General features: G+C 38.6%; 1 protein-coding gene across 1 annotated transcript; it reads right to left on the reverse strand.

The window, feature by feature from the left end:
• Positions 1-1847: 1847 nt before the first annotated feature.
• Positions 1848-20993, reverse strand: Dscc1 (DNA replication and sister chromatid cohesion 1). Its single transcript, XM_046464809.2, has 9 exons — positions 20764-20993; positions 18114-18282; positions 14959-15093; positions 13534-13624; positions 10604-10742; positions 10070-10122; positions 9703-9857; positions 6177-6325; positions 1848-2605 (listed from the first exon to the last, which is right to left on the reverse strand). Exons 1-9 carry the CDS (start codon positions 20940-20942, stop codon positions 2497-2499), a joined length of 1179 nt encoding a protein of 392 aa, XP_046320765.1. The 5' UTR covers positions 20943-20993; the 3' UTR covers positions 1848-2496.
• Positions 20994-21976: the final 983 nt, after the last annotated feature.

Below are 21976 nucleotides of genomic sequence, written 5' to 3' on the forward strand. Positions count from 1 at the left end.
TCCCCCAGTCTCTTTATTCTACTGAACGCCCTTTGATCTGCATATTTCCCCAATCTTGCTTTTCCTTTTTCCTCTCTAGCTTTCACATAGGAAACATACAAGCCTTGACCTTGTGAGTTTGACTTATTTCTGTTACCATAATGGTCTCTAGTTCCACCCACTTTCCTGCAAATGACTTCATTTTTCTTTATGGATGAACAAAACTCCATTGTGTGCATATGTCACATTTTCTCTATTCATTCATCCATAATTTGGCTATTGTGAATTATGCTGCTATAAACATGAGTACACATGTATCATGGAGTATGAGGACTCTAATTCTTTAGGATAAATACTAAAGAGTGATAGAGCTGGATCATATGGTGATTCCATTCCTAACCCTTTGAGAAACTTCCAGACTGATTTCCATAGTGCATGTACTGATTTACATCCCAACAATAGTGCAAAAAGTGTTCACGTTCTCCACATCCTCTCCAGCCAGCTTTTATTATTTGTATTCTTGATGACTGCCATTCTGAGTGGTGTGAGGTGAAATATCAGTATAGCTTTAATTTGCATTTCCCTAATTGCTAGTGATGTTGGACATTAAGACCATTTGCTCATTTATTAGTTTATTTGGCGTTTTTGTTGTTGTTGTTTTGAGTTCTTTATATATTCTGGACCTTAAATCTGTCAGAAGAGTAGCTAGAGAAGATATCCCCATTCTGTAGATTCTCTTTACATTCTTAATTGGTTTTGTTGCTATGTAGCTTTTTTTTTTTTTTTTGGTGGGGGGTGGGGATTTGCTGGAGAGCTAACCAGTGGCACTTAACCGTTAAGCCACTTCCCCAACCTAAGTCACTGGGATTACAGGTGAGGTGTATGCCATTGCACCCAGCGTGCAGAAGCTTTTTGATTTGATATTGTCTCATTAACTCTTGTCATTCTTTCCTGAGCTTTAGGGTCCTATTAGTGATTGCCTGTGTCTATATATTGGAGTGTTGACCCTATGTTTTCTTCTAGGAATTGCATAATGTCTAGCCTAATTCCTAGGTCTTTGATCCATTTTAAGTTAATTTTTGTGCAGGGTGAGAGATAAGAGTCTAGCCTCTTCTAATATGGAAAACCAGTTGTCCTGGTACTATTTGTTTAAAAGGCTGTCTTTCTCCAGTTTATGTTTCTGGCACCTTTGTCAAAGATCAGATGACTGTATGTGGGTTTGTCTTTGTGTCTTCTATTCTGTACCACTGGTCTATGTGTCTTTCTTTATGTCAGTACAATGCAGTTTTTGTTACTATATTTCTGTAGCATACTTTGAAGTCAGGTATTATGATGCCTCCAGCATTGCTTTATTGGTTTAGAACTGCTTTGGCTATTCTGGGTCAAAAGACAAGCCTTGACCTTGTGAGTCTGACTTATTTCTGTTACCATAATGGTCTCTAGTTCCACCTACTTCCATTCTTCCAAATGAAATTTAGGACAGTTTTTTTTTCTAATTCTGTGAAGAATATCATTGGTATTTTGATGGGAATTGCATTGACTCTGTACATTGAGTTTTGGTAGTATAGCAAATTTAACAGTATTAATTCTGCCTATCCAAGAACATCAGAGGTTTTCCTTCTTCTTATGAAAAAAACATATTTTGAAGCCATCATGTTGCATTTCACATGCATGAGAAAAAAACTGGTAAACTTCAGTAACAGTTAAATCTTGTAATTATGTATTAACACTTTTCGAACCTTGGACCAGATTTAACTTGGCCTATCCTTTCCTTCTGTCCTACTGGAAAGCTTATTAACTAAAATAAAATTTGGTCTAAACAAAAACAAATTTTATCAAGCATTCCAACTCCAACTAGAAATTACCAGTAGTTTTCTAATGAGTTTTATTTGTGCCAGGATTATAAACCGATCTATAAGATTGAGGATTAAACCCATTTTGTTTAAAGTGTATGTATATACCAGCTAAGTGAACAGGGAAGCAATTACCAAACCAATTTCACAAATCTTAACAATATACTTGATAGCACCTAGTGACATCCTGTTTCTGTGAAAGGTTGAAAGTAAAGAATTCAATTGAGAAATAGCATGTAAGTGACTAGATCTCTTCTAGACACTTATTTTCTTATCTAGAAAACTTTTTAAAAATGAGAACATCAAATCCTAATTAAAGGTGTGAAATTTATATACAAAAGCAATATCCTTTCTATAAATAGAACCATGTAGACATCAGAGACTACAGAACTACTTTTCTATTAAATATAGGAAATAATACTTTCTTGTGCCCTTGTTTACACTGAGTACATACAACAAATGTAATCTGAAGAATATTGAAATATCCTGTTACACTTAAAAAGTAAGTAGTAATAGTTTCAAAACATTAAGATGAGAACAAAAAATGCATTCAAGGAGTAGGTTTTTAAAAGCCAAAATAAAAATACATAAAAGAATCTTTTTCTTATATCTAGCAACTTTATAAAGCAATTCAGTTCCAAAGAAAAAAACTCTTGTTCAAATTTTAAGTAATGGGTCTTCTTGAATTATAAACTTTAATTCCATTTTGCATCGAAGAACGTGAGTATTTAGTGAGTAATGCACCTATGGTTTGCTTCTCTCCACACAAATCTCTGTGGGAAGGAAAAAATAAACGAATAACATGAAAATCTTAGCAAGCATAATATGAAGTACTAATTATTTTATCTTTCTTCCCCTTAATCCATCTTTCAAGTAGGCATAAGGGTATGTTTTGCGGGGAGAAACAGGGTGGGGATTGGTTAAGTCTTAACTGAATGGGTACATTACATTATTATTTTATTGAATCTTCACAATAGAAGCAAGAGTGATATATTATTTAACCCTACATTAGATAAGAGGAAGAGGCTCAAAGATGATAAACAACAGTCAAATTTTGCCACCAGGTCTTTATGACTTCAGAGTCCATGTTTTCTGTAATATCATACAATTTCTAAGGATAGAATTCCAAGCAATGTGATACCCTGGAGTCTGGAATGAGAAAACCTAGATACTAGGCCACCTGTGTGAGCCTGTCTATGTTACCTGCCCTTTTTGAACTTGAGCTTCCTTTTCTGTACCTCAAAGAAGAAAAGATTATGTCCAGAACATAATGCAGGGAGGGAAGACATGATGAAAGGGAAAAGGCCTAGATCATAAATAACCATGAGGACATGAAAGGGAGCTGTGCCTTAATTCTAAATAAATAAGAAGCCCCTAAGACAGTTTTAAATAATAGAAAAAAAGCATAACGTGATCTAAGTTTTAAATAATAGAAGCAACAAGTCAATGACTAAGAAAGATGGGTGGGGGTATGTGGAGGGTTCACTATATTATATTGCTGCTTTTGAATGCTTAAAGCTTTTCAAAATAAGTAGCATAAAGAAAGGAGAGGGAAAGTAAGAAAAGTAGAAGGAGAGAGCCCAGTTCAAAGATGACCATCAGGATTTACTCATACTTTGCCCCAGAAAGTGAAGGAAGGCAAGGACAAGAATGGTTTCTAGACTTTTTGCTTGAGTAATGGATGAGTGGAGGTGCTACTCACTGAGATGAAGAAGATGAAGAGTAGAGGCAGGAAGAATCAGTGTTCTATTATGAAATTCCTATTAGATATCCAAATAGACATGTTAAGTAGGCAGCTAAATATAACAATCACAGAAAAGGTAAAGTATGAAGATAAAATGAAGACGTCACTAAATTTAAATCCAAGATGAGGGCTCCAATGGAAAAGCATGCACAGAGAGACAATAACCAAGAATAGAGTCCTAGAGCACTTCAAAATTTAAAGATGGGGAAGAAAGGGAGAAGTCAGCAAAAAGACATAAAAGGAGCTGCCCTGGGGAAGAGAGGAGAAACTCAAGATGTTTCAAGAAGGGGAAAGTGGCCTACTGTGTCAAACAGTGCTAAGAGGTCAAGTAAATAAGGACAATTGGCCACTGTATGTAGGAAGATGGAAGTCATTGGAATCAGGAGATGTCACTGGGTAAAGGAAAAAAAACCAGAAGATGAAAAAGCAGAGAGTAAATATACACATTTTTAAAAGGTGTCTTCTTGTAAGAGAACGTATGTAGCCAGTGTTTTCTTTCAAGACGGACAATACAGACAATATTATCGATATTGTGCTGATGGGATGATCCATCCAATCCCAATGATAGGGAGACACTGATAATAAGAGTGGGAAAAGGGGGTAATTAAAGGAGCCATGTCTTAAAGAAGACAGAGGAAATGAATCTATTGCAGAGGAAAGACTACCCTTAACAGCAGGAACAGTTCATGCACTGCATAGGAGGGACTGCAAAAGAAGAGGCACAGACATGAGGAAGTTGCAGAGTTGACAATGGGATAAGGTGGTGTTATGGTTTGGATGTGACGAGTCCCACTAAAGCTCATGTGTGAGACAATGCAAGAAGGTTTGGAGGAGAAATTATTGGGCTGTGGCCTTAACCTAATCAGTGAATTGATTCCCTGATAGGGATTAACTGAGTGCTAACTGAAGTGGAATGATGTGGCTGGAAGAGGAGGGAATTGGGGCATGGCTTTGGGGCATATATTTGTATGTGATGAGTGGAGTCTGTCTCTGCTTTCTGATCACCATATGAGCTACTTCCCTCTGACACACTCTTCTGCCATGATATTCAGGCTCACTTCAACCTCCAAGGAATGGAGCTGGCTGCCTACAGACAGAGACCTCTGAAACCATGAGCCCTTAAAAAAACTTTTTCTCCTTTACAATTTCTCCTTTACCTCAGGAAAAAAAAAAAAAAAGCTGACTAAAACAGGTGGTTCTGTCTAATTGCTCTGATGTCTTCAAGAAATAATGTCATAAGCTAGGCACAATGGCATACATCTATGATCCCAGCAACTTGAGAGGCTGAGACAGGAGAACAGCAAGTTTGAGGCCAGTCTCAACAACTTGCAGAGAGCCTGTCTCAAAAAATAAAAATAGGTTGGGGACGTAGTTCAGTGGTAGAGTACCACTGGATTCCGTCCCCAATACCATGAAAAAATAAAAATTGTAAAATAAAGAAGGTCCTAAGCTGAGGGCAAAGAAGAAACAGGAGATATTGCTGGTGTGTAGAGATAGAAAAAGATGTAATTGAAGTTCCAACAGTAGAACAATTTCAATGAAGAAATGGTGCCTAGCCAGGGGCTTTAGTAAGTTCCTCTTACATTTTTGGGGGTAGATGGAGGGGGACCAGGGATGAAACCCAGGGGCAATTTTACCACTGAGCCACATTCCCACCCCTTATTTATTATATTGAGACAGGGTCTTGTTAAGTTTCTTAGGACCTCACTGAGTTGCTGAAGCTGCCCTTGAACTTGAAATCCTCCTGGCTCAGCCTCCCAAATTGCTGGGATTACAGGCATGTGCCACTGTATCCGGTTTCACTTACATTCCTTTTTTTTTTTTTTAGTTGTCGATGAACCTTTATTTTATTTATTTGTTTACATGCAGTGCTGAGGATCCAATCCAGGGCGACACACATGCCAGGCAAGCGCTCTACCACACTGAGCTACAATCCCAGCTACTCTACTCACATTCTTAACTGAAAGTGATAGCCCCATTATGTTCTGAGAAATTTTAGCTGCCCAGGTATAGGCATGGAATAAGCAGAAAGTTGTATTAAATCTTTGTAGATTTTTACCAGAGCAGTATGAGGAAGAGAGAGCACAGTAAGAGAGTATAAATAGCAGGCGTTAGAGACACTAGCCACAGAATCTAAGCTAGGTAAACAGAAGAGAGATGATCTGTTAGGTGTGACACGCAGGGATGAAGCCATAGTGTTAGTGGATCTTAAATGTCGGTGCACTTGAGATCCTCTAAACAGTGACTCAGGGTTAACACATTCTGCTGCAGTTTGGCTTCTACCAAAATGTTAAAAAGTAAGGCAATAAATAGGTGGCAAAGAGAGGTGATTAGAGTTTTAGTGAGGTATATATTCTGTCCCTCAAAGAACTGTAATTGTGTAGGAAGGAGAGCAGAAGTGTTCTAGGAGTTGTAAGGAACAAAGCTAACACATGTGCCACCTCCAGGACCAGTAATCATGGAGACTACCTGAGCAAGTGTGGAGGGAAGCAGTGTTCTCAGGGAATGCAAAATAACAGTCCTAGTAATAAATCTAAAATGCTATGCCACTCTTTGTAAAAAGAACAACCCTCAAAATCCACTTTTCATAAATTACTTACCGGATATATGGAGCAATGTCTTCTTCTGTCCACTTCTCCCTTAGAGAAAATAGACTATTAAAACGTTCCTGATTTCCCTCAGGTAAATCATCTACTTTCAGCAAAAATATGATTTCTGGTCTTGAGTGTCTATCCACCAGTGCTAAACCCTATAAGAAACGACAACAACAACAACAAAAAATGGCAGTTAAAGTAATGATCTAATATTCAAACATGACTCATTCTTTTACCACTAGATTTAGCTTAGCCCATAGTATTAAAAAAGTCAGCTACATGAAACTTACATGAACCATCCAGGGATTTATAATAGTCTTTTTCATGAAAAGAGTTCCTTTAAGCAGTCACCTCTTCTTGTATTCCAGCTTCTACTACCACCAATTTATTAAAGTAACTTTAGTTATTTTTTCTTTTTAATAGTGCTGAGGATCAAACCCAGGGCCTTGCTCATGCTAGCCAAGTACCATACCATTGAGCTACATCCCTAGCCCAAGACAGCTTTAGTTATTAAGGTCACCAGTGACCTGTCCTTGCCTAATCCAGTGGGCTCTTTTCCTGAATTCATCTTACTGACCCACTGCTAATTAATTGTTAATGTTGATGACTCCTTTATCTACTCTTGTAGATAAAGGAGTCATCACTGAGTAGATAAAAGAGTCATCACTGACATCACTCTCTTATTTCCTGCATTACTTGATATGGTAGTTCCCTGGGCCTCTATCCTGACCCCATTACCTCTTTCACTGTCACTCTTCTGGGTAACCTCATATTAACCTGTGGCCTGGCATTACCTGCTAATGATTAACATTCGTATCTCCCACTCCAATGTCTTTCCGAGACCCAGACTTCTATATCCAAATTTACAGATGAGCTCATGTTGTTTATCACCCCACCCTGCTATAGTCCCAGTATGCTAGGAAAACAGGAAACCTAGGTATCCTTGTAGATTTTACTGTTCAAACCCCAAACCTAAGTGGTTAACAAATCCTGTAGATTTAGGGCCTCAAGATTTCTCTATCCATTCCCTATTGCCTATTTCTTTGGCCAACACTCTTTTAAACAGGAGTATTTAAGTGCAGAAAGCCTGGAATGTTCTTTTTCATAATCTATCCAAACTTCCATCCATCTAACTTCTTTATTGTTATAGTACAGGCTGAACATCTCTAATCAAAAATGCTCAAAAAGTTCCAAATTTTGGATTTGGGAGCATTGGGATTTTGGATTAGAGATGCTCAACCTGAAGAATTTATGCAAATATTCCAAAATCTGAAAAATCCTGAAATCTGAAACAGTCCTGGTCCCAAGCTTTTCAGGTAAGGACACTCAACTTATATTCTTTCCAAAAGGCAAATCTGATAAGCACTTGATGAGGCAACTCTTCTAACCAATGTCACTGAACGGCCCCAGATCTTTTAGAATTGAAGGGTTTTTTGCACAAACCATAGTGTCCCTAACTATCTCGCCAGCACCCTTCACTTAGCCATTATCCATACTAACGGTACCCCAATTTTTTTTTTAAAGAGAGAGAGACAGAGAAAATTTTTTAATATTTATCTTTAGTTTTTCGGTGGACACAACATCTTTATTTTATTTTTATGTGGTGCTGAGGATCGAACCCAGCGCCCTGCGCATGCCAGGCAAGCGCGCTACCGCTTGAGCCACATCCCCAGCCTGGTACCCCAATTTTTATACTTCTATACCTTTGAAAATACTCTCTTGGTACCTGTCTCTGCCCTTCCTACCTAGAAAGAAAAAGTTCATCCTTCCATACCCAGCAAGTAAAGCATCTATTACTTCTAACAATCATCTGATTGACCAGTCTGATTAATAAACTCCTTTTCTTTGCTCTCATACATTCTGTGCATGCGTTTTTGGTGGCAACAATCACTGTTTGTAAGAACAGATTTACTCATGAAATGTGCACCCCACCATTGCCAATTCCCAGGCCAGCTCTCAGCACCTGTATGGTGGTTAGCATCTAGTTTGGTACCAAGACATAAGAGGAACTTTGTAAATATGGAATAAATTCTTTCATTTATTTCCCAAATACTTATTAAATATACTACATCCCAGGCAGAATGCCCCATATGGGCAAGCAACAATAAACAAAATGCTATCAAAGCAGACAGTGAGAAACTATGCAATTAAACACTTTTCCAAAGCTAAGGGGTAAGTGTCATGAAGGAAAAACTACACGGCACTACAGAAGGAGGAAATGCGAGGCATTTTTTTTTTTTTTTAAGAGAGAGTGAGAGAGATAGAGGTAGAGAGAGAGAGAATTTTTTAATATTTATTTTTTAGTATTTGGCGGACACAACATCTTTGTTTGTATGTGGTGCTGAGGATCGAACCCGGGCCGCACGCATGCCAGGCGAGCGCGCTACCGCTTGAGCCACATCCCAGCCCATGGGAGGCATTTTTTTTAGAAAGAAATAAGTAAGAGTTGGTCAGGTGGAATTAGAGTGAATATCATTCTAGAACAAAAGCCTTATATGTAGGTCCTAATGTAAGATAAGAGTTTAATGATCTTTAAACCTTCAAGAAGGATGTTATGTGGTAAGCCAGAGAGAAAGCAAACACATAAAGCTTTGGGCAGATCAAAAAGGGCCTAGGGGCTGTGGTTGTGGCTCAGTGGTAGAGCGCTTGCCTGGCACGCATGAGGCACCCCATAAAAATAAATAAAATAAAGACATTGTGTCCGTCTACAACTAAAAAAAGTATTTTTTTTAAAAAAAGGGGGCCTATAGGCCGAGATACAAAGTCAGTATTTTACATCTTAAGTGCAATGGGCAATCATTAAAATGATTTAAGCAGGGCATTCATCTAATCTGACTAGCACTTTTAAAAGATCATTCTAGGGCCTGGGGATGTGGTTCAATGGCAGAGCACTAGATTAGCATGCTCAATGGCCTGGGTTGGAATTCCAGCACCATACATACACAAAATTCATTCTAGTAGTACCACAGGAAGGTGCTGAAGGTGGGGAAAATGAGAAGAGCAGGAGCCTGCTGAGGGATGCTACTACAGATGCAGGAGACCCTGGTAGTTTGGACTAGGACAGTTGTGATGGAAATGGAGAGAAATGAATAAAATGAGACACACTGGGTAGGAAAAGAGATTATCTATGAATGCACCCAAGGGATATTAAGGAGGTGATGGAAGTGTTCTAATACTGGATTGTGGTGATAACTATATAACTAGTCAAGTCACTAAAAATCATTTTAGTTGATTCATTTATTTTTGGTGAGGATCAAACTCAAGGCTTTGTGAGTGCTAACACAAGCTCTTCCATTGAGCTAGCTCCCCAACCCTTAAAGTCATTTTTAAAAGGTAATGTTATGAAATGAAAATTATGCCTCCATTAAGTATTGGGAATTCTAAAAGGACTCTGAGATGAATTCAATGGGCATTATAATCCCCTTGGTGTCTAGGAAAATAAATCAATTCCAAATTCAGATCCAAGACAAATACTATCTCCCCTAGTAAGTAATCACCTATTGAATCACGTAGCAACTTTGACTGATATTACCTTGAGCTGATCAAGCCTAGTTACCATTCCTTCAGGAACACTCTGTTGCCACACTTCTTGAAACTCAGCCAGATTGAATTTCACTGCATTCTGAAGTAACATTTGTGCTGTTGCTCTGCATATTTTATCAGCACTCAAATCAAAATAAACTTCACCTAAGGAAAAGATAGTTTCAAATTATCCACTTACAATTAAATGTAGCACTAATGTTTTATTTTCATCTATACTACTTCTAGGAAAGAATTATACACCTCCACTCACCTCCCATAGTCCCACTATTATTTTTAACATCAGCATGCTTTAGAAAGGTATACAAATTTTAACATACAAAAGTTAAAATAACCATTAAAATACTTTAAAAACTTACCTTCTTCTGTATATTTCTTCCCATAACATTTAAGACAGTGTTCTATCATTTCCCTGAAAAATTTAAAACAACCTTTGACAAATTACCAACATTTTTATACACTGTATTTTAAACCCCATTGCTAATTAGAAACTAAGATAAAAATTTGAGGTTTGAGATACTAAATTATTTGGATGCCAAATAAGTCTTTATTTAAATTGGGAACTAAATAAAATATACTGGGAAGCTGCTACATGCCAAGCCCCAGGCTAATACATTTTTACATGAATTATGTGAGCACAATTTTATGACTGTAAAATAGCTCAAACATAACAACTCTTTCTATTTTTATGATAAAAACAAAATAGAAAGGAGAAAACATGAAGTAAATTTATTCAGCCATTTACCAAATTTCCTAAATCCTTTTTAGTTCTATATTTAAATTATTTTTATATTGAAATACAAATACTCTGTCCCCTGGATTTAGTTTTGCTCTGGAAAAGAATTTCCTTCCCCTTAAAGAAATCTGGAGGGACAAGTAATTAAAATACTTACCCTGGTTCCAATGGTCCAAGTTCCTGAAGGCATATGTTCAAAGGAACTTTACTAAAAGACCAAGATTCAGAATCCACCAGCTGAGTTATATGATTCAGAAGTTTCATCTCATAGTCAAAGTCAAGAATCCTCCAATAACCTAAAAATTCCAAAAGTTATATTTACCAAAGAACATTTAAACGAATTGAACATTAAATGAATTAATTAGCTAACAGATTGTTAATACAGCAGCATTCTCTTGCCTATTGCAAAAAAAAAAAAAACTCAAAAAAAAAAATAAATAAAAAAGGCACTAAAAGTCTTATTTTCTTTAAACAATGTTTTTTTTTGTTGTTGTTGTTGTTTTGTTTTTTTTTAATGCTTTTCTCCCAGGTTTTGTGGTGGTGGGGATTAAACTCAGGACTCCATACATGCTAAGAACTCTACCATTGTGCTATACCACCAGTCCTCTCAATCATTTAAAATTCTGTCCTGGGGAAGATCAACCTATTTTTAAATAGTATTTTTTATATGACCAACACTGGGTTTCTTCAAGATGTTTAATATTCTTTTTTTTAATATTTATTTTTTAGTTTTAGATGGACACAATATCTTTATTTTACATTTATGTGGTGCTGAGGATCGAACCCAGTGCCGCGTGCATGCTAGGTGAGCACTCTACCACTGAGCCACAACCCCAGCCCCCAAGATAGTTAATATTCTATTATCTCACAATAATTTTCTTGTTCTGTGAAAGTAAGGAAATCTGCAGCTGGTATAGCCATTTCATTAGCGAACATTTTCAAATAAATGAAGCAAGGGTCATAGATTCCAGGGTAATCTACAGGGTAATCTCTGCTGTGCAGCATTGCCAGGTTATAATTCCCCGGTCACGGCTATTTTGCAGTGATATTCTCACATTCATAAAAATGTTTAGCTCAATTGAGATATGGCAGACTCTGATACAGTATGGGCAAAGGAAAATAAACATTGGACCCTGAGATACATTATCCCTGTAACTGTGCAAGAATATAAAATGCCATATTATAATTGATAACACAACCACCAGCCCTGGAAAAAGAAACTGAGCACACGTCCACCATTTCCAAGAGAAAAGGTTTCTATTTCTATACTGAAAAAATAAAAGCAACATTAAAAAATGGATTGTGTGATGTAAAACTAGAGGAGAGAGCTAGGAGTAATCTATGTATCCCTCTCTCAAAATTTTATCCATTCCCATGCAATCAGTGAATAATGTAGAAGATACATGGTTTATAGCTGGGTGCGGTACCACACCCCTGTAATCCCAGAGATTTTGGAAGCTGAAATAGGAGGATCACAAGTTCAAAGACAGCCTCAGCAACTTAGCAATGCCCTAAGCAACTTACTGAAACCCATTCCAAAATAAAAAATGAAAAGGGCTGGGGATGTGACTCATTGGTAAATCTTCTTTGGGTTCAATTCCTAGTACCAAAAAAAAAAAAAAAAAAAAAAAAAAGAATAAATGGTTTGGTTAGCCACCACCCCCCACCTTTTAAAACTAACATTCAAGGCATCCATACACCATACTAATTAGCAGCAGGTATACTTAATTAAAAACTGTTTTAGACACTCTAGACAGAATGAGTCTCAAAAACCACAACAAAGGGCTAAGTGGTACCAGTTAATTCTAAGTTGTGTGAAGTTGCTTTACTCAACAAAATTTGTCACACTGAGGGGTACAGTCTCACAAAAGTTAATCTTGTTTGGAAGATTATAAGCAAATTGAATCGTGTATCTACCAATACATGCTGATTTCCTCATCCATAACACATGGGGACAGAATTAAGCTGCTTCTCTAGGCAATAATAAAAATAATTTAAAAATTAAAAAAAGAGAATGCATGCAAACATCTACTGAGGATCACCACAGATCCATGTGCTGAAAAGAAGCTCCGATAAGGTATTGCACGGTTTCTCCATCAAGCCCTCCTGTATCTTTTATACAGGCTTAAATGATAAATACATGCTTAGAAATACATTAAAGAAGAAACACAGCCCCATCTCCAAGCAATTGGTAAATACAATGAGATTATTAAATTAATTTTGAACTAGGAATTCAAATACATGATTCTTTGCCATATCCTATCACTCAACATGTAGCCCTGGACAAGGTCGTTTTTCAAACTTTGTCCTAGGCCTTAGTTTCCTTACCTATTAAAAAAAAATAATAGACTGCCTGATATATCAAACCCTTTCTCAATCAAACATGGTTCTTCTATTACCACTTAACCCAAAGAAAAAGGCTACAAGGAATGGTTAAAGTCACTGGTAACCTTCTGTATGATGATCACACACAGACTCTCCCATACCCCAAAAGACAAATACCATCCTATTTTCTTCCTCTTCTTCTTTATTTTTTAGTTTTTGGTGGTACTAGGGTTGCAAACACAGCGCCTCATACATGCTAGCCAAACATTCTACCACACAGCAATATCCCCAGTCACTAATATTATCATATTTGAACGCAAAAGATTAAATAAGCCAGGAGAAATGGTGCACACATTTAACCCCAGCTACTTGGGAGGCTGAGGAAGGAGAATATCAAGTTCAAGGCCAGTCTTAGCAACTTAGTGAGACTTTGTCTCAAAAAAATAAATAAATAGCCAGGCTCAATAGCTCACACTTGTAATCTCAGCAATTCAAGAGGCTGAGGCAGGAGGATCACATGTTTAAAGCCAGCCTCAGTAACTTAGTGAAGCCCTAAGCAACTTAGCAAGACCCTGTCTCAAAATAAAACATAAAAAGGGCTGGGGATGTGGTTCAGTTGTTAAGCTCTCCTGGGTTCAATCCCTGGTACCAGAATAAATAAATAAATAAATAAGCAAGCATGCAACAGGGTGAAGCTGTCCAAAAACTTCTCGATTCATACCCAAATCTATCTTTAAAAATGATAATAATAAAAAATGCTACCTCCAATCTCACAGGCATTTAAAACTTCTAACTGGGTCATTATTTCTTCTTCACTTGCCTGAATTCGATCAAGCAAATCTTCAGTGGTGTACTGAAACAAGCAAAAACATTTTAATGCTTTGAAGAATAATATTTTAGATTCCTCGTTGAATTTTGGGAAATAAATACATAGAACAGATTAAGGCAATATTTATGGACTAGTCCAGTTTCTTTTATTAATAAATAATGCTTATAATACAAAATCAATAGACAGCAGAAAACAGAGGTAAATGTTCATGTCACTGAAATTGGTAATAGTTTCTTTCTTTTTTTTTTGTCATGCTGGAGATTGAACCCAGAGCCTCATGCATGCCAGGCAAGCACTCTACCACTGAGCTACATACCCAGACTTCACCGAAATGATGAATTTTTCTATCAAAGCACTATCAAGGGGCTGGGTTGTGGCTCATCAGTAGAGCGCTTGCCTCTCATGTGTGAGGCACTGGGTTTGATCCTCAGCACCACATAAAAATAAATAAACAAAATAAAGTTATTGTGACTATCTACAACTAAAAAATATTTTTTAGAAAACACTAACAGTGCAAAAGAACAAATATTATATGATTCCACATCCATATGATATATTAAGAGTACTTAAATTCAGAGACAGACAGTAGAATGTGGCTGCTATTGCTCAGGGAGAGGGAGGAATCCATTGGGGAATCCATTGTTTAATGAATACAAAGTTTCATCTTCCCAACATCCTCCATTAGGAAGATGATAAAGTTCTAGAGAAAGATGGTGCTTAATTTGCACACCAACATGAATGTACTTAGTGCTACTGAATTTATATTTTAAAGTCATTAAAATGGTAAGTGTTATGTCGTATCTATTTTACCACAATAAAAATAAATCAAGAAATTAAAAGAACAACCTGCCAAATGGGAAAAAATATTTGCATATGATATATATATATATATATATATATATATATATATATATATATATATTAAGGGTTCATAAATAAAAGACAAATAATTAAAACACAGGCAAAAAAAGTAAGTAGATATATTTCTCCAATGATATACAAATTAAATAAAATCATGAAAATGTGCTGAATATCATTAGTCATCAGGGAAATGTACTTCAAAACCACACGAGATACCATTTATTTATTTACATATATATGTACATTTTAAGCCTATAACACCCAGTATTCCCATGTGTTCATTCAAGAGCTGACCAGGCCCAACCCTACTTAGCTTCCAAGATCATAAAAGTTCAGGTATGGTCAGGGTGGCATGGCCCTTGAAAAGTTACCATTTTAAGCCCATCAGAATGAGTTTAAAATTTTCACAACCTTTAAAAAGTAAGAATTTCACCATGAAGTGCACCTTATAAAAGTTTTCTAAATTTCAAATCAAGAACTGAAAACAGGAGTCTTACTTTTGAGCGATTTGAATCCTCTTCTTTTTGACTGTCAGGTCCTTCATAGGTATTTTCCATTAGAAGTTTCTTTAGCTTCTTTAATTTAGGTCTGCATCTTCTCAATTCCCAATAGTTATTAGAAAAACCAAAGATCTAGAAATCATATCATAACCTCTTAGGGTCCATTCTAAAAGAGAGTTCATAAGAAATTCCAACTAATCCATCTTTCCTGACCGAAACCAAAGAAAAAGGAACCAAAGTATTCTACTTTTATCAGGAAGATACCCATCCAGTTGCATCAAGTAGATGGATAGATATCTTTAACAAACATCTTTTCTCAATGTCCAATTCAGAAAATGCTGCCAACAAAGTGAGAATCAATAACTGAGCATCACATCTCAAGAATAGTCTTAGAGGGGCTGGGGTTGTGGCTCAGTGGTAGAGCGCTTACCTAGCATGTGCAAGGCCCTGGGTTCGATCCTCAGCACCACATAAAGATAGATAAATAAATGTATTGTATCCATCTACAACTAAAAAATATTTTAAGAAAGAATAGTCTTAGAAACTAAAGTCTGCCCAGAATAGAATGAGCAGAATGGTCACAATTCTGCAAATCTGGTAGAAGCAAACTGAAAATAAACATGGTTATGAAAAACATAGTTATGAAAACATATAGTCTGAAAAATACAAAATAGAAACATTATCATAGTCATCAAATAATGAAGGAATATTAAAAGGAAAATGAGGTACCCTCCTATCTTGCTCAGTCTGGGGAGGCTTTTTTTCAGTGCAAGAATTTCTACTATTTTGAATTACAGCTAATTTGATTGCTGGACTTGTTGAGAGCCACAGCAGAGTCGGAATTGTGCCTGGCATATTACCAGAAGGAGTGGTTGAGAGGTGACCCCAGGGAGCCATTAAGATGATGATAATTAAGTTAAGCTGTGTATAATTGCTGTGACAGGATGATGCTGGATTGAAACAGGCTGTGTATTCAGTTGTATATGGACCCCTGCTGTCTGGCAATAGGGCGGATCCTGCTGCCTCCGGTGCCTGTTGAGTTCCCATTGAGTTCCCCTTGAGTTCTAGCGGAGCCCGCGCCAGCCCCCCCCCCCTGGAGGGCAGAGGAAGTTCTGGGGGAGGTAGGTTGGTGTGGTGTTCCTGGAAGGGCCGAGTGGGTGGTGTTCGTGGGAGTTTGGGAAATAAAGGAGTTCCTGTTTGAACCTACAAGTGCCTGTGGCGGCTGGGTTATTTTGTGCCCAGCCAAACTGCGGTGTGGACTTGTGACAGAGGTCTATCACTTGAAGAAATCCAGGTCACAGAGGCTAGATGATGGATGAATATGTTATTTCCCTCTACATTTTCAGGATAGCCCAGTGCCGAGCACTGGATGCCCAATAAGTGTTTACATGAAAGGAGAAAAAGCTAAACTGGATTATCTCCAGGATGCCTTGCAACTCTGAGATGGAAGGACAGGGGATGCTTCTATTCTCAAAATAGGAAAAGGCTTGACTGACAAGATGAGGCTACAGCCTGAAGGAGATGCTGCTGAATCTAAGGACTTCAAAAGAAGAGGTTGGTGCCAAACAAAAAAGATGGAGTCTATCCATAGTTCAAAGTGGCAGCCATCTGACTATCTCCAAGGCACAGATGTTAGCATATGGTTTCGTGTGGTACAGGAGAGGAATCAGGTTTGGCCTTATGTTTAAATTAGTTGCCAATAAAAAAAAATTAGAAGATTTTATCCCCAAAACCTAAATTTCAAGCATAACTGGAAAAAAAAAAATCACAATGCTGGGCCTGCTTACCTACAAGTCAACTGAATAATGGCCATCCACCTACTTAGGGCTTATGGTGTCCAATTTGCCACAGACCCAAACACTACTTGCTACTCCTGGGTATCCACTACCATTTGTCAACCCCAGCCTTGCTGATGTGCATTCTCATCTAGTCCTTTTAGGCATTTCTCTGCTGGGAAGAGCTACCATGGATTATGGATTATAAGAGCTCAAAGATACTTGTAGATATTCTTATGTTCTCACAAAGACACCAACCAACCAAGTTAGTGATGAAAAATATAACATTTTTTACAAAAGAATGAACTCTTAATATATCTAGTTAGTTACAGTGAAAGATTTGTAACCTGACAGAAACCAAAATAAAAATTTTACTGGAAATTCCTCTATTCCAGTAACATCACATGAATCACCAAAGCTTCCCAGCATTTTCCCTTTTTTCCTCTCCAGTTCTATTTTTAAGAAAATAGTTGGCCTAAAGTCATCCTGAAAGAATTAAGAGCTATGCTTTGATTGTTACATGTGTAATGACCTAGACAGGATGGAGACTTTTGTTTGGTAACTACCATTAGTATTCTCCAAAATAATTAAAAATTTGTTATACTTGGCTGCAGATATTAATGAACTAAACCACACTTAAAGCACACTTCATTCAAAAACTCATTTTCCTCCCTTTTCTCCCTTGTAACTACTTCCACATACACTAGTTATGACTTGAGGGAGTTTCTTTTCAAAACACATCCACAACAAAATTCACTGAAATTAGGTAAAACTTTTTGAATGACTCACCTAATAGCAAAGTCATCACATCAGCAAAAAGATCAATTTGAGACTTAAAAATCAAATTAGTGGCTGGGGAATGTGGCTCAGTGGAGAGCACTTGCCAGGCATGCATGAGGCCCTGAGTTCAAACCCCAGTACCACAAAAGAAAAAAAAAAAAAAGAGAAAGAAAGAAAGAAATAATTAAGTTGAGAAACTAAAGACAAGTTCACAATACTTCAAACAAAATAATAATAATAATAATAATGCTGAAAAACTTTCAAATTTCATTACAGAGGGCCAAGCAAGATGTTGCACACCTGTAATCCCAGCGACTTGGCCTTGGCAGGAGCATGGCAAGCTTGAGGCCAACTTCAGCAATTTAGTGAGACTCAGTCTCAAAATAAGGGCTGGGTATATATAGCTCATTGGTAAAATGCCCTTGGGTTAAATCCCCTGTACCAAAATAAATGAAAAAGTAGAAACAAATTTCATAACACAACTTCTGCAATTCCCCACGATTATACATTTTATGCCAAAAGTTTTAATAAAAGGCAAGATTGGCACCTGTCTTATCAACCTCAGGCTTACATAAATGAGGGGAGAGAAAACAGTACCTCAGTGTGAATAATGTTACACTGTGTTTCCTCCATCTTCAGCTGGTCTGGAGTTTTACAGCCAGGAATAAAAAGCAACATATTTGAAGTATCTGCTATTTTCAAGTCATATGTTTTGTCTTTACTGCATAGCACAGCTTGTTCATCTTTATCTCCCCGAATCACAAGACTGCAGGAAAACAGAGGGAAAATACATGGTTTAGGGCTGGGGTTGTGGCTCAGTGGTAGAGCATTTGCCTAGCATGGGTGAGGCACTGGGTCCTATTCTCAGCACTGCATATAAATAAAAAAACAAAAAAAGGTCTATTTTATTTATATATATATATATATATATATATATATATATATATATATATATATATATATATGGTTTATTGAGACTCCAGTGGACATCTTCATTTTAAACTCACTTCCCGAATGTTCTGGCTTGCAGAATTTAAAATTAAGCCTTGATGCTGTGTCCAGCCTTGTGGTACAATCATGGATTCCAAAGAGCAAATACTGGACCAAGTGAGAGCCAGACAGGCGCCTGGTGCCTCACTAAGGAAAACAATAACTAAATATGGGCAAGAAAGACCTAAAGAGGCCACGAGGCCAAATGTCACCCAAAGGCATCTTTGTGCAAGCTACTGGGAAGACCACAAGTATCTAGAGGCTTTAGTCAATGTCTCACAACTTTCTAAAACAGGCTACAGTTGTGCTTATGAAACATGTGCATAGGAATCTGGTTATAAAGCAAATTGGGATATAGTAGGTATGGGATGGGACCTAAGACTCTATTTCTATAAAGCTACCTAGGATAAGCACACTACTGCTTTGATGCCCACTCAAATGTTTTCGGTGTTTTGTTCTGAGCAATCAAAGGAGCACATCCTAGCCTAACCATTAGCTATGTGGCAAAGAAACCTCGGCCTTATGAAAAGAAGATTGTATGCTGAATGAAAAATAGGACAAGGATATGTATACAAATGAAAGACTCTGAGAAAGGGAATTTATCACAGGTGAAGAAAAGCAAAAAGATAAGGATGAAGGTGAGGAGGAGGAAGAGGAAAGACCAGATGATGGAGATGACAGAGTTGATTCTCCAAGTTTTCCTTGTGTATGGAACATTAAACTCTCCTGTGCACAACTCACTTCTTTTAAACAAATAATTACAAATCTAAAACAGAAGACTGCAATTGTCTTTGTAACTAAGCCATCAGTTAAGTGAAAAGAATGTTTCTTAGATTCCTGTTGCTAATAGTTAATAGGCCCAAATGTCTACCCTTTAATGTTTGTTTCTACATTGCACTATCCCCAATAAAATGCACAAGTTTGTCAGCTTAACCGGATAACGAGAAGGTTCTTATACCTGAAGTCTTTTTGATCTCCATTAACTCAGATGGAATGGAAACTAATAAGGGAAGCTTTTCAGTTCTCTTAAGGGTACTCTGATTAATACCAAAGACTGGTCAATTGACTAGAACACTGTTTGAAAGAGTCAAGTTATGAAGATTGAAACACAGCCCAAAGGGCCCAACTAAAAGGAACCTACAAATATGTATGTTGGAGAAAGAGAGGCACAAAAGAAAATCAATTTGCAGGAGTTGGGACTGCACCAAGTTGACAAGCAACTGATTGAAGGGTTCTCTAGATTTCTCAAGGCTGCCTTCACAACTTCCAACTTCTGTTTTTGTTGTTGTTGTTGTTGTTTGTACTGGGAGCAAACCCAAGGCCTCTGCATGCTAGTCAAGCACTGTACCACAGAGCAACACTCTCAATACCTGACTATGTTTTTTAATCCAAGAGGTTGGCAGCAAATTTGCAGCTGACCTAGAATTAGAAATAGCTTTAAGTCCCCATTAAATGACCCCAAACAAGTCTGCTTGGGGCCCTTGCTCAATTACCAAGTCATAATGAAGGCTTTAAAAAAAAATTATAATACCTTTATTTTATTTATTTATTTTTTATGTGGTGCTGAGGATGGAACCCAGGGCCTCGCGCTCTACCGCTGAGCCACAACCCCAGCCCCCCCATAATTAAGGCTTTTAACTTATTCCCTAAAAGTCCTATCCATCGTTTGAGTAAAAGTAATATAAGTGGGAAACAAGACATCTGTAAAGATCAGATATTATCATTGTACTTTAAAGTAGAACGGCAACAGAATGTATCAAACATGACTTTCCTATGTTCATATATGAATTCAAGAGCAGTGTAATTCCACATCATGTACAACCACAAAAATGGTAAGTTTTACTCCATCTATGTATGATGTGTCAAAATGCATTCTACTATCATTTGTACCTAACAAGAACAACAACAAAGTAGAATGACAAAGCATCCTGTGGAGTCCCTGGCATCACTGTTAATGTCTTCAAATTTTTAGTGGGGTTCTAGTTGCCGACAATTCCGCTGACACAGGCCTCCAGGTTCGGCTGAACCAATCCTATTTATCACCTCAGTCCAGCTAACGGCAGGGCCATGCAGGGGCTGGGGATTCTTCTCGGGAGTTGGCAGCACGCCAGATATCAGGCCACCAGCTGGCTGTGAGCCTCTGGCATTTCTCTGGCCCTGATTGCTCCGCCTGAATTTCCGGGTGAAAAACAATCAGAAGGCGGCTGGCAGCAGGCGGGCTCCGCGGGGCGTCTTGGGCCCCTGGCCCCCGGCTCACCTGTGTCCGGCCTCCAGCTGCTGGCACAGCGCGGGCTCCAGTTCCAGCAAGCAGAAGTCGCCGGCAGGCGCGCCGCTGGCCCCCAGGCCGAAGCCCAGGCAGTGCACGGTGGGCAGCAGCTCGGCGGCGTTCAGCTTGGCGACCTGCAGCGTCGCGTCCACCTCCTCGCGTGTCCTCATCGCGGCGCGGCGAGGGGGATGCGGAGCACCAGGGTCGCGGGGGCGGGGGCGGGGGCGGGTGCGACGGGCAAGAACCAGACACTCAAGCAGCAGAAGCCGGCCAAACGGACACGAAATATACACTATTTCAAAAGCGCGCCAAGGCGCTGGAGACGTGTATCCGGGGCGGAGCACGCCGCAGTACGCGGGAAGATCCCAAAGCATCAGGGCGCGCCACCCCTAGGAGGCCGGGTCATTGTACAGAATCCTGACAGCTAGAAAGCAAATCCGCTGCCCGCGGGCGGGCTGCGTGGAAGTTCGCGGAGCAGAGCTGAGACCCGGCGGGGCCTGACAGAACCCTACCCAGTCCTTCCCCGCCCTACCCCGCCCCACTCCGCCCCACTCCATTATTCCCCGCCAGTGCTCCCTGTCCTTGCACGTACAGTTTCATTAACCCTTTAGGACGACCCTGCGAGGTGGGGCATGGTCATCTTGTTTTCTGCAAACGAGGAAACAGGACCTTTGCCCGTGGTGGCAAAGACAGGAGATGGCAAAGTCTGATTCCAGCTTAGTGTATCATGGCTCTAAAAGCATCTTGCGGGGTTTTGTGCAAAGGATGCACCACAGAGAAACAGCTGATTAGAATATGACTGGGCATCTCACGTGTTTGTGCCCGGCGACCATCCTACCTGGGAGACAGTGGCTTGGACTAGTCTACCCATTCGTTTGTTTCAGCTCTTCAGATAATATGAAAATACTAAAATAGGGAGTCTCAGGTCTGTGAGATGCTTCAGTTGGTGGTGGAAATTTTAGTTTATGACTTCTTCATTAACCTTCTCATTCTGCTCACCCTGCCTCCAACACTGGGGATTGAACCCAGTGGTGCTCTACCACTGGGCTGCATCCCCAGCACTTTTTATTACGTGTTTTATTTAAGCATTATAACTATACATAATAATGGGATTCATTACGCCATATCCATACAGTTGTTTGGGGGCAAGGGCCTGCTGCAAAACTGAGGCCGCACAGAGGTCCCCTCACCAGCTCTTGAATCA

Source organism: Marmota monax, unplaced genomic scaffold (assembly GCF_021218885.2).
Source record: "Marmota monax isolate L192 unplaced genomic scaffold, Marmota_monax_Labrador192_F-V1.1 WCK01_AAM20220418_F8-fsc00003, whole genome shotgun sequence".
Classification (NCBI taxonomy): domain Eukaryota; kingdom Metazoa; phylum Chordata; class Mammalia; order Rodentia; family Sciuridae; genus Marmota; species Marmota monax.